The sequence below is a fragment of the Arvicanthis niloticus genome, chromosome 1 (genome assembly GCF_011762505.2).
Source record: "Arvicanthis niloticus isolate mArvNil1 chromosome 1, mArvNil1.pat.X, whole genome shotgun sequence".
Lineage (NCBI taxonomy): Eukaryota > Metazoa > Chordata > Mammalia > Rodentia > Muridae > Arvicanthis > Arvicanthis niloticus.
Genome location: NC_047658.1, coordinates 135,756,580 through 135,769,525, shown reverse-complemented (window position 1 = coordinate 135,769,525; position 12,946 = coordinate 135,756,580). Strand labels below are relative to the sequence as shown.

The following is a 12,946-nucleotide window of genomic DNA, read 5'->3' as shown; positions in this document are numbered from 1 at the left end:
AGGTCTCAGTTCTCATGGTAGATGATAATTCATCTCGTATATACAGTTGATCCTGTTTTGTGTTTCTAAATTAGGGAGATTTTGGTTTAGTTTGCAACCCAAGTCATTGTCTCCAAAGCTTTGATAAGAACTTTATCAGTAGTAGGTGACAGTGTTGGTATCAGAATGGATTTGAGGTGGTCTTCCCCCTCTCTCTTGGTCTTGCATTCACTTCTACTTAGATGCCAAGCACTTGGGGGCATCCCTCACATTTTCATATACTTCATTGCCACTCTGCTGTCACAGGGAACTGGAATGAACAGATTTGCACCCTTGTCCTTCAGCCATCGGCTCATTCACATCCCTCAGACTTCACTTCTCTGTGACTACTAATATTACTGTTTCTCTGGCCAAGTGTTAATTTGTCTGTTGTTTGAGACCTACTATTTCTTGCTCACTTTACACTAATTTTTCCTTCTTAATTCTTTCCCTCTCTTTCTGAATCAGGTACCTACCCTCTGAAACGTACCCAGTCTTTTCTGGACTTTTCTACAGCTTCTTTACCTGAACCCTTAAAGAATCTATTTACTATTTCTGACAGTACCAAAGATTTTCTCAGGGAAACATAATTGTAAGTATGTAAGTATTAACTTCCACATTGAAAAATTTCACGAGAGACTTTTATGGTTACACTGCAATGTAAGGTAATCTCTTAAAAATCAAGGATAGGACATCTCTGTGGGGGATTTTTAAAGTTTATTCTCATCTTTATGATGCAGAATTCCTGGGTGTTCTAATTAAAATGCATGAGTATTACCCAGCACTTGAAATCTGTCCTTTGGTAACAGTTCTTTCTCTGAACAATCTGAACAAAGCCTGACCCTGATACCTCTACAGTTTAACCACAGCTCACTCTTTCTTTTTCTCTTTCTCGTTCAGAAACCTTATGCTTGTCAAATTCCAGGATGTACAAAACGCTACACAGATCCGAGCTCCCTAAGAAAGCACGTGAAGGCACATTCTTCCAAAGAGCAACAAGCAAGGAAAAAGGTAAATTTCAAAGAGAGTTTTCCAGCTAGGTAAAGCATGTTTGAATTATTCTTGCAGTACACAGAGTTTCTGTGTGGCATTGGAATCCTTTGAGTTTGAAGATGTCCTATGCTGGATACTGAGGAGAGAGGTCTTCCCTGAGGCTCAATAAGGTTGTAGTTGGCATAGCTAATACATGTAAAAATTTTTGTGGAAGCTTGTATATTAAAATTGGAGAAAATTAATGCCAGCCACCAACCCCAGGAAATGTTAATAACAAAAAGCTTTTATGGAAATTTCTGGAAGCTCTTTCTGTAGAGAAAAGTACCAGCTAGCTCAAATGATTTTCACTCTAATGAAGAACTTGGGTGACTCTCTTGGGTCGAAAGAAACCATTCCCCATAGTTGGCTTGAGGAAAGCTAGTTGATAGGTACTATATATGAAATCAGGAGTCTGGGGAGGCAAAGTACTGAACTTAAATTGGCCTTGACATCAGTGAGGGAATTCTGCTTTCAAAATCTGCAAATATTACAATGTTACATATTTGGAATAAATGTCTAAGGTCATTTGGCTTTGTGAATTTCACACTGTACCCCGATTGGCTGGCCAGACTGGCCTTCCAAACCTTTGAGACAGGGAATTTACTATTCTTTAAGTATTTTCTTGACTTAGTTTGATGGATGATGTGGGTGCAAATGCATATTCTTGTGTAGGTGGATACATGGGTGTATACACCTATGGGTGGAGTCCAGAAGTCGCCTTAGGAGCTTAGGAAGTTTCTCAGGAGCTGTCCACTTGCTTTTACACCCACCTCTCAAGCAGTGAATGCACAAGTGCAGGCCACCATAGGTGGCTTGTCACTCAGACTGAGCTCTGGTCCTTGTGATCCAACAACAATCACTTCATCCACTGAGCTCTGTCCAGCACCCAAGCTCTTAAGCTTTAGAACACAGTAGGCTGCTCCGTCCATCGAAGAAACATGTTGCCTTAACTTGGTGTTTTTAGTGCCAGGGTATTTGGGTCGCTGTGGCATCTCATCAAAATTGTACATTTTTTTTCATCGTTTTTTGTCATTTGATATTAAGGGTTGGAAATTCCTCTTGAGAAAGAAAGACACTCAGCTACAAGGACTTGACAGATACACTTGACTACTTATAAAAATAATCTTATAAATCAATAATTGAAAATTTTTTTCTCTAGAAGTAGATTTAAATTTCTTCATAAAATAAATTGTTATCCAAAATCATTTAAGTATGATTTGAAGTTAGAAAGGCAAAAGAATTTTATTTAATGTAAATCAAATTGAAAAAGCAATGTCTCATTTTAAAATAACACATTATCACAATTGTGGATCCTTTAGCAGAGTTGTTGTGTTTTTGGCTTTGTCGTTGTCTACAGCTTATAAAATTCAAAAGAATAAATTATTCATTTAGCAAAAGAGGGTTTTTATTCTAAATCTGACCATTCTCAACCTCTAAGTTGTTTCTAATAATTGGGGTTTTTCTAACATCTAGCTTATCAGTAAGGTGAGCACACCTCCATTGAGCCTACTGTCAAGGCATGGAAGAGTATTGGTCACCTATAGAGACAACAGTTATTATGTTCACAGGTTTGGGCACACACGGGGTGTTTAGAGATTGTTAAATGCTTTCACTGTGTAATAAGGGTGTTTTAGCCTCCTATAAAGGGAGAGTAGCTTTGGTTGTGGGCATCTTATTGAAGCACTAATTGAAAAGGGAAAGCATTGAGACTATAAGGTCTGACTGTGTTTATAGTTCTCCTGCAGCCTTCAGCAGGCAGTCTAGGTAAGGACAGGGGGCCTTTGAGCAGTCTGCTGCTCGAACGTCAGACACTGCAGCCCTTCCTCAGCTCTGACTTGAGGGCAGTGAAGTATCCCCAATCTCGTGGCTTTTCTTTGTCCTGCTCTGTTGTGTAAATGGTTGAATCGGACTTGGTTGACATGCTCTAACTTTTTGGCTCAACCCTCAGTACAGTGTTTACTTTTCAAAAACCCTTTCTAAATCTGTGATGGCTAGTTCATGACATTAAAAGGAAGAAAGTTGCTTCATCTAACAAAAAGAGGCTGCGTCACTCCCAAGAGAGGCAGCTGCTGATAAACCCCAAATCAGTCCTTCCGTGCTGTTAAATCGCACGCCGGTATCCCAGTGTGTTGCATTTACACGGTACAAAGTTGTCACTAGACCTTAGAGAGCTTCTAATTGCTCACTCACGTCAGGACTTGGTATTTGAAATATTTCCTGGCATCAGTAGTTAAGAAAAAAAGAAACAATAAACCTTTTAAGGCAGAATTAAGATTATTTACGACTTTAATTAAAAATTGGAAAACTGGCATGCTTTCAAAAAGGGCTTTACAAAAATGTGAATTCATCAAAAATAACCATAAAAATTCCAAGGTGATAAAGGCACAGTGGAGTAATGGTCCCAGCCGTAGGGAATTGTTTTGCTGAAAAGAATAAAACTCCATGCTGTCACACCCTGTTAGTCATGGACTTGCTTAATATACCCTGCCTGCCCGCCTCCCTCTAATCCTCTCTTGAACTCCCCCCTAGATGCTAAATGACATTATTTTGGTCTTAGCTTAGCCAGTTTTATGAGGCCCAGCTTGGAAATCGGGTTCAGTAACAAACACCCATAAGATAATGTATATAAGGAGAAGCAGGTTGCTCCTGAGTGGTGCCCTGACCAGAGGCATATGGTCCTTCCTGACACATAACACATTTCACCAAAAAATAAGATGAACCTGGAATCTTAGCCAAATATTATTCAAGATATTTAAAGAAAGAAGAAGGAAAAGAACAGGGGGGGCAGAGGCAGTTTGGCTTATTGTATGCAGAGAATAGTTTCTCTGTTTGCAAAACACACACACACACACAGACACACACACACAGATCTCATCAGCCAACAGGTACCCACACTTGTTTATCTGATGTGTGTTGCAGTTCTTGAGTCCATTGAAACAGGGGCACACTGATAAGATGAGTAGCCAAGCATTCAAGCCACCAGAAAAGGTCTCCATTGAAAATAGAATTTAGCCTCCGGATCAAAAGGTACAGAATCTGTCCTTCAATTCTTCCCGATGCGTGAGTGAAGTAAGAGAAGACTAAGGCAGATGAGCCACTTGAAATTCTTCTCAAGGTTGTGAGTTTTATCAGAATTTTTCATTTTCACCTTGGAAGTACCATGAACATGGTTTCCTTCAACCCTAGCCTGTTGTCAAATAGACTTAAAAAAAATTAATTCAAGCAATGTCTGGCCGAAAGTTAGACGTGACATGAATCTTCATCTAATCTGCACTCCCATAAAGATTCTGAACTTTATATGAGTCGTTAATATTTGTTAGACATTGACCTTCGATTGGCTCAATGTCAGTGATGATCACCTTCGCCACCTCAACACAAGCTATTGCAATTACCTACGTTTATATCTCGTGCTTAGAGTTAGTTCTGTATACTGGCTGTGCAAGGGCGGCTTACTTAATGCAGTTTTTAAAAAATGAAACTGGCAATTCTTTAGACTGTTAAAAGCCGCCATCTTTCCCCAGAATCTCCCCCAGAACTATAAATGTCATGGAGGAGCCCAAGGCTCACCTTGCATTGTGTAGTTCTTGGAACTGTGAGAAGATAGATGGATAATACTTTCTTATAAATTGGTGCTTGAGCAAAATGATGAAGCTTGCTTTTTCCATTAGTTGTTTTCTGCTTTAGCCTATGGGGTGGCGTCTTAGCCTATGTGATGGGGTCTTAGCTTATGGGGTGGGGTCTTAGTCTATGGGGTGGGATCTTTGGCAGGTTGGGTGTATGTTCAAGTCCTCCCCAGATTCCACAGTTCCCTTTCATTATTTCTCCTTTGTTCTTGACAGGAATCAGTTCAAATCACTGATAAGAGTATTAGGAATTAGCCCGTACCACAGTTTGGCTTTAGGATAAGCGAGTCCAACTCTTCTGTCATGCCTTAGTAACACTACTGTAGTGGATGTGTGTAAGAATGATTCTGTTACAGGGTTGATACTGAAGCAGCACAAAGTTGCCTTTTTTAACAGCTCACAAACATCTGTGCATTATCCCATTGGTGATAAACGGCTAACTTCACACCTCAGAGTGATAGTGAGACACATCTGGATCCCCATCCCCCTCAGCTGAGAGAAAACTCAGTTTCAAGAAAGATTCTGGGAGATGATCTTGCAAGAAAAATGTTTGGTGAAAAATAGTGATGAAAATAAGTGCTTATATTTTAATGAAAAACATCCTTACACATCATCACAAATCCTAACATATATTGACAATGATTGCTACTTGGAACAAGTTGCCTGGCAGCTTAGATGATAACCTGGCCCAGCAAAATAGTGCTTTTATTTTTAAAGCATGCTGCTTCTTTATGGTGATTGCGGCTGCTTAGAATAATCCGTTCTTCTAGGAGTGGGTGAAGGACTTGAGGGAGGTTGTCTTAGGTCAGAAAGACCAGTGAATGAAATAAGCATGTGTTCTTCATACCATCAGAAGAACTGCATTCATCTTTACAGGAAAATATGTGCTGAAGTTCCTGGGATGATGGCCCAGGGTGTTAACTGTGATGAAAGTCAGTACCCATGCACTGCTCCTGAAACACATTCCATGGGGGATGTTATTAGATCAGTTTTATTTGATTTGTGGTGGTGTTCTTGTTTGTAGATTTATTTTAGTTGGTGTGCATGAGTGCTTTTGCCGGCATATATGACTGTGTACCATTTTCCATGGTTTGGAGGTCAGAAAAGAAAGGACATTGGGGTCACTGGGCTGGACAGAAGGGTGTTTATGGGCCACCATGTGGGGACTGGGAGCTGAACCCAAGTCCTTTGCAAGAGCAACAAATGCTCTTAACTGCTGAGCCTCCTAGATACTTATTTTTAGTTATTTATTTCTATATAAGTTGAGGAAACACTGGACTGAATAATACTCAGTAGTCTTGTTACCAGAGCTCCCTGAACCTTGGATATACTAATATTCCTTAGGGAAGCTGACACACAGAAGAACCATTTCCTTCACAGCACCTCATGAAGCAACTTTTTAAGTAGATATTTTACAAGTGTCTCAAAAGTTTTATTTATTACGTTTTGTTAGTATTTATTAATTACTTACTGTGTGCTGGACACTTGTTAGAACCATAGAAACAAAAAATGGAGGACATGTATTTTCTGCTCTTTTAGATTGACACTTTGATGAAGGGGAGCACACAGAAAACTGGTATGACATTAATGCAAATAAGGAAGACACGGAAGGGCTGACAACAGGAGGGATGTGAGGTGAGATGGTCCAGGAACTGAGCAGAAGGGCGCAGATATTATTACCCCTTTAGAAATGAGGAAAAAATACATTGGTTGCAGTATTCTAGAAAACCACTGATTCCAGCCCACGTATTGTCCTTTCCTGTTTGAGCTGACTTTCAAAGAACCCAGAATTGCTAGCACCTTTTGAATCATCTGGTTCATCTTAAGGTTTCTGTTTTATTTGTGTGTTTATTTCTTTGTTTTTGAGACAGGGTACCACTGTGTAGCTCAGGCTGGCCTTGAACTTACTGCTTTAGCATCCCCAGTTCTGGGACCATACATAGAGGTGCTACCACTTGAGCCTTGGCTTAATTGCCTCTTTCTTCAGCCTATCCTCTTTACTTATGTTGGCATGAAAGTGACAAGTTCTGGTCGTCGAAACTTTTACCTTCTGCCACAGAGCATAACTCAGGTGGTCATCATGTGTGATTCTTTGAGCCTGATTTGCAGGTATGCCTTGGCTGGTCCTGACAGTTTTGAGTGACATGAGACTGTCTCTGCACTCCTAAAATGACAGCTCTAATGGCGACATATGCTTTCAGGGCAGAAGAGATGAGTGTGATGTGTCATGCCTACACATTGCCTTGTGACATGGTACACAGAGTATCTTTGCAAATGTCAAAGGCTATTAAAAAAAGTGAAGTCTTGTCTTTTAGTCCTTGAAGCACCTGTTGTTGATTCTAAACGTTGTCATATGCAGTAAGGTCATTTTATTTCTATACCTACTGAGATCTCTTACTTGGGACCAAAACCCAGCATATAAAAACAAAAGTGCTGAGTGTCTCCTGTAATTCTGGAAAACCACATGAAGAATGAGGACCCTCTGGAGGGGCTTTTATGGGCAGTTTCAGGCAGTCTAGTGCCCAAGCACAGCTACCTTATGGCAACAATTGTTTTCCTAATCAATTGACAGAAAGAAGTTCCTACATTTCTCATTCTTTCTCGTGATTATGATGAGAACAATTTGGGGCAAAAAAATGACCAGAGTCTTGCAGTCCCAGTATTGTGCTTAAGCTACCAAGAGGCAGCCTCACACTGCCCCTCCCAGATGTCCCTCCCTACTCTTTGTCTCAGCTTCCAAAGCACTGGAGCCTCTTTTCATGGTTTCTGTTCCCTCTGCTAGTTCATGCCTGTCCTCCCTTCTCAGCTTCAGCTGAACTCTGTCCTCTCTCTCTCTCTCTCTCTCTCTCTCTCTCTCTCTCTCTCTCTCTCTCTCTCTCTCTCTGTAATAATTTTTACATTGTTTGTACCTTGGCCCTCCGAGCTGTGAGGATTTATTTTCAGGGTGACTTCACAAGGGCTTGGATATGCCTGATGCAAAAACTTTTCATGGCAGATACTGGGCAGGTGGCCTTGTCCCCGCCGTGTTTGGATTGGACACCAAAAGGTACTAGCTTCTTTTAAACAGTGCCTAGGATTGCATCGTGACTTAACAAGTTACATTACCCTAGTTCTTCACTTTCCCATCTTTGCAGCTAGTTTGAAAGGCAAACAGTGGGCCCCAGAGGTGAAAGAGAAGCCATTTCAGGAGGAAAGCATTGTTGTGTCACGTACCAGCCATTCCTGGCAGCCCATTGTGACTGACAACAGATGAACAATGTCCTTGGAAACACTCTCCTCCTTGAGAATTGAGTATTCTTGGAGGAGCCATCTCTCAGATATTGCTGCAGCCTGTCTTTCAGGAACATATGGCTGCTGAAAAAATGGCTCATAAAAAGGAAAGGAAATGGACCCAAACCAGAGGGAATTAAAGTTTAAACCCATGGTGCTCGATTCTGTCCAAGGGTTATTACCTGAGCTTACGTGGGATGGATGGAGATGGGTAGTTTGTAGAAGCTCAAGAATGTTCCCCCAAAGACATGCAAAACATTTTTTTCTTTAGAAAGGTTTCCTAGACTTCAATGATGCCATGAAATTAAGATTCGGAGGCAAAAGCAAGACACCTAGTGAATGGCTGCCTTACTTATATGCCTTTGGTTATAACTACCTTTCCCTAAGATGTTGCCCTTTTAAGAATATTTTGCCTTATTTGCTCGTGAATATTGACTCCTCTAGCATAGCATTTTAAAATATTCAAGTTATTACACAAGTACTTAGACAACATTACTGTGTGCCTGAGATTTTGTCACATGTTTGGGTATATGAAATGGTATGAAATGCCTTGGAAGCAGAGAGGCAGTCTTAGTTAGAAGGCTCCTTTTGCTGTGATAAAACACCGTAACCAAAAGCAACTTGGAAAGAAAATGGCTTATTTCCATGCTTACAACTTTCAGGTCACTGTCAAAGTTATGACAAGAACAAGAGGCAGGAACCTAGAGGCAGGAACTGAAGTAGAGGCCATGGAAGAATGCTGCTTACTGGCTTGCTCTTCTTGACTTAATCAGCATGCCTTCTAATATAACCCAAGAGTACCTACCCAGAGGTGGCACTGCCAACTGTGAGCTAAGCCCTCAAACATCAATCATAAATCTAGACAACACTACAGGCGTAGTCATAGGCCATTTAGTAGGGGAATTTTTTTCAACTGACATTTCCTCTTTCAAAATGACCCTAGCTTGGGTCATGTTGACACAGACAGCACAGATATCCAAGCTGAATTTTTAACAAGATGAAGACTAGCTGTGTTGTTGGTTATTGGAGAATGGAATGAGACTGTAAGCAATGACCAGAGTCAGGAGTTGATGCATCGTTAGAGGGTTGGAAGGAAGCAATCTGGATTGAAATCAGAGAAGAGGAAGTGGCGATGGACTGGATGTGAGTGGTGAGGAAAAGGAACAAATTAAGAAAACCTCAGAGTTCCTGCTCTTTTGTGTTGATTAGCCAGGGGTAGGAACCATACTCCCACAAGCTCCTCCTCCAGGAACTCAACTTCTTAAATCTTTTAAGATTGATTACATCAGACCCACAGCAATTATCAGATAATGGAGTCAACTGACTGAAAATATTAATCACATCCACATAATGTCTTCACAGCAATACTTAAATTGTGAGTATTTTATTGACTGGGTAGATTATAGGCTAGCCAAGACAAGACATAAAACTGACCGTCACTGAAGTCCATCATGATGAATTTTAACTGTGTTTTTTTTAATTTAAAGATAAGACTAGCTACATGAGACTGAGGCACTGTGAACTTCTACGTGTCCTTTACTTCCGTGCTAATTGATTAGTCATTAGGAAAAGAGAAAAGAATTAATTATCTGATGTACCTGGTCCTCCTCTCTTTCATTATAGCATTGACTGTTCAGAGTAAATATGTTCAGGTTAGTTAATTTAGAAACAGTGCTGAGAGGATAGAAGATTATTCTGCTTTAAGGAAGTAAGTCAATGCCAAGTTTTTAACTTATATGTTACATTGTGCTGTTGGGATGTATGCAGTTGCACAACTTTATTATGATGTGTTAAAACTTACAAAGCAGTGGTTTTTGTCATAACTTTATCATGTTCATTAATGCAGTGTCCATGTTGTATTGAGGTATTGGCAGTAAAACTCTGAGCAGGGTACCCGCCATAGTGTATATTCCCATCAAAGCTAGCTGTCCAACGGATTACGCCTTACCCAATACACAGCCCTCATAGAGAATGCCAAGAGGTAGTTGAGATTTCAGTAAGCTAGTAACAATCTGCTTCAGGTACTTTCATTAATTAATTTTCCCCTAAAAGTGATCTTAGCTGCTTAAAAATAATTAATGGAAATAGATTATGATGTGATTAAAAATTGATAATCTATCTACATTTCTCCCCCCACCCCAAAAACAAAACAAAACAAAAAAAAAACCTCACGACATTTTTTTTAATGTGTTTTGGAAATCTCTGCCAGACACTCTAACCTGCCTATTTTGTCTTTCGTTTGGGAACTGCTGCTGTGAGGATGGAAGATGCGTGGCTCTTACTTGCATGTTAAAGAGATTCATCTTGTGGCCATCGTACATGCTGACTATACTCTTTTGAGTTGACCTGACTTCAATTCACAGACTTACCCATTCGCTTACTTTTTTATATTTATTACCCATTTTATTTCCAATTTAGATTGCTGTTCTTCTTGATATAGCAAGGGCCTGGATTCAGATCTTTCCATTGCCAACTTTAATGGTAGAACCTTTGATCAAGTTGCTCAGTTTCTCAGAACGTGGGCTGCACATGTGCAAACTCAGGCTTGTAAGACTGTCATAGTGAGTAGTGAGAAAGTCCACACACAGTGATTGTTGCTGGCCTTTATTCGGAGGGGTCAGGCATGGGAAGAGTCACGGGTCTTCTGTGTGTGGTGACAGCATGGGTCAGTATGGGGCATGTCAGTGCGCATGCTTCACTTTTTCCATTCCCGTTGAGGAAACCAACCTTGATAAATAGACAAAGAAGACAGAGTGAGGAGCTGGAGGGTTGGGTCAGCATGTAAGAGCACTGCTTGTGTTTCCTCATTCCTGGCACCCACGTGATGACGCACAGCCATCTGTAACTCGAGCTTTAGGCTCTCCAAAGCCCTCTCTCTTTTGCTCACTGTGGGCACTGAAATCGTACGGTGCATGTGCATACATATAGGTAAAACATCCACACACGTAAGATTGTTCAAAAAGTATGAGAAGAGGTAAAAGTAAGATAAAGCAAGGATCTTCTAAGGGAAAAGGAACATTTTTCTTGGCCCCTTGGGTTTTATTTTTTGCATAAGAAGTCAGGTGACTGATCTTGAGGCCCTCTACAGCTGCCATTTAAAGATAAGGTGAAACCCAGACCCTGTGATTCAGGAAACGTCAACTGTGACCGTGGCAATCGTGATATTAAGAAAGGGCTTGGGTCCCTGCCTCTGACACTTCCACATTTCAGAGCCAGTGTGAATGTATATATTATCTTACTTCATGTCTTTGGCCTTCAGACTCAGGATGAATTTTTTATTATGTTGTCTAATCTCTAGTTTGTTTCTGAGAGGCTAAAGGCTTAGAAGTAGGCAGGGGGCCAAGTGTGATGGCAGAGATGGCATGCTGCTTTCCTGTGAGCCGAGCGGCCTACAGAGCATGTGCCAGAGTTAGTTAATGCTGCCTAATGCAAAGCCATCCATTAATTCTTGACATGCTGTTTGCAATCTTGGCATTTCTCTAAATGTTTTGGCGAAAGAATTTTCTCCCACTTGGCAATCCAGAGTTCTCTTTACAAACGCTGGCAAGGTGTCATGTGATGTTTGAAATGTTCACTGTTTCCTCTGATGGTTGAGTAGCTTGAGTTAGTTGTTGAAGGATTACAGATAGTAGCTGCCTCTCTGAGGCTATTTATTCTTTTAACCAGAATAGAAAGCTCTTTTGTCTAAGTGGCTTTTGGGGATGGGGACTTTTTGCATCCAAACTGCAGGGACCTCCTATAGCAGCAGAACGGCCATTGGTAGAAGTGTAGTTCAGCAACATTAGAAGGTCCTTAAATGTCACCTCTACCCTGCAGCCTACGAAGGGAATCAAACTCAGAAAACCCCAAAATGGGCTGGGAAGATGGCTCAGTGAGTAAAGTGTTCACTGTGCATGCATGAGGACCTGAATTCAGATCAACAAACATGCATAAAAACCCCAAGTATTGCAGCCATGCCTGTGACCCAGTGTTGGGAGCACAGAGATAACTGGAACTATCTGCCTGAAATGATGAGTTCTGGGACCAGTGAGAGATCCTATCTCACAAAGTAAGGTGGAGGCAAAGAGGATACCCAGAGGTGATCTCTGGTCTCTACACATACATACATGGGCACACAGGCAGACATGTGACAGAGAGAAACACACACATGTGTGCCTACACACACACACACACACACACACACACACACACACACACACACACCTTAAAAAGATATTCAGAAATTCTCTTCAAGTAATCTGAAGCTTTCTGACTTCCAGAGGAAATTTTTTATTGGACTATTAGCAGGCTTGGCCTGACCACACATTCCTTGTACTAGAGAGATGAAAACCTAAATACCCATTCCATACTCAGTTCTGTTTCCAAGGGAGCTGTTTTGTCTTGAGAGTGACCTTGCTGGTACACATAGAAATGCAGCTTTAATATTCCTAGTTCCAACTCTTTTTGTGACTGCAAACGTTCTAGGTTATTTGACAAATGGATCACATGGAAGTCTTTTGTCTCCATTTACCTGGCACTGGAGAAAACAGTTTCATCAGTAGGCACATGAAAGTTACTGAGGCAAGCCTTGAGGTTGGGAAGGTTCGCAAGAGAACTGATGGGTCTTGGTCTGCCCTGGTAAGATGGTGAGAATAGACCATGGTCAGTTCTATGATTTAGGGAGATAATCATGGTGCTAATGTAGGAATGAGTTAGTGATTTGGGGTGAAAGGAGATGGGCAGTTAGTTAGGTTGGTATATTTCCATTAATCAGCCATCTTTTTGTGCTGTGGTTCATCTGACTGTGTCCACACCCTGCTCTGCTACCGTCAGTTCTAGCTTTCTCCATCTTTCAAATGCTGTCATGAGAGACTTCTAAGTGTCTTACTAGGATCCACTCGTTGTGTGTGTGGTTTTCCCTCACCATCATGTAAGTAGAAAGTGATTTTCCAGGTGTTTTTTGTGACTGCATTTCTGGTTCTGATTACTTCTTTCCTATATGGCTCACTAAGCTGTGTTTTTTT

The 12,946-nt window shown here is 40.9% G+C and overlaps 1 protein-coding gene across 2 annotated transcripts in view; it reads left to right on the top strand.

Moving 5' to 3' along the window:
- Glis3 (GLIS family zinc finger 3) overlaps window positions 1-12,946 on the top strand; it is a 418,755-nt gene that overhangs the window by 322,359 nt on the left and 83,450 nt on the right. For both annotated transcript variants that reach the window (XM_034519169.2, XM_076918852.1), the window contains one exon: window positions 919-1,029. In XM_034519169.2, the coding sequence (XP_034375060.1) occupies window positions 919-1,029 (111 nt within the window). The remainder of the gene's footprint in view (window positions 1-918; window positions 1,030-12,946) is intronic.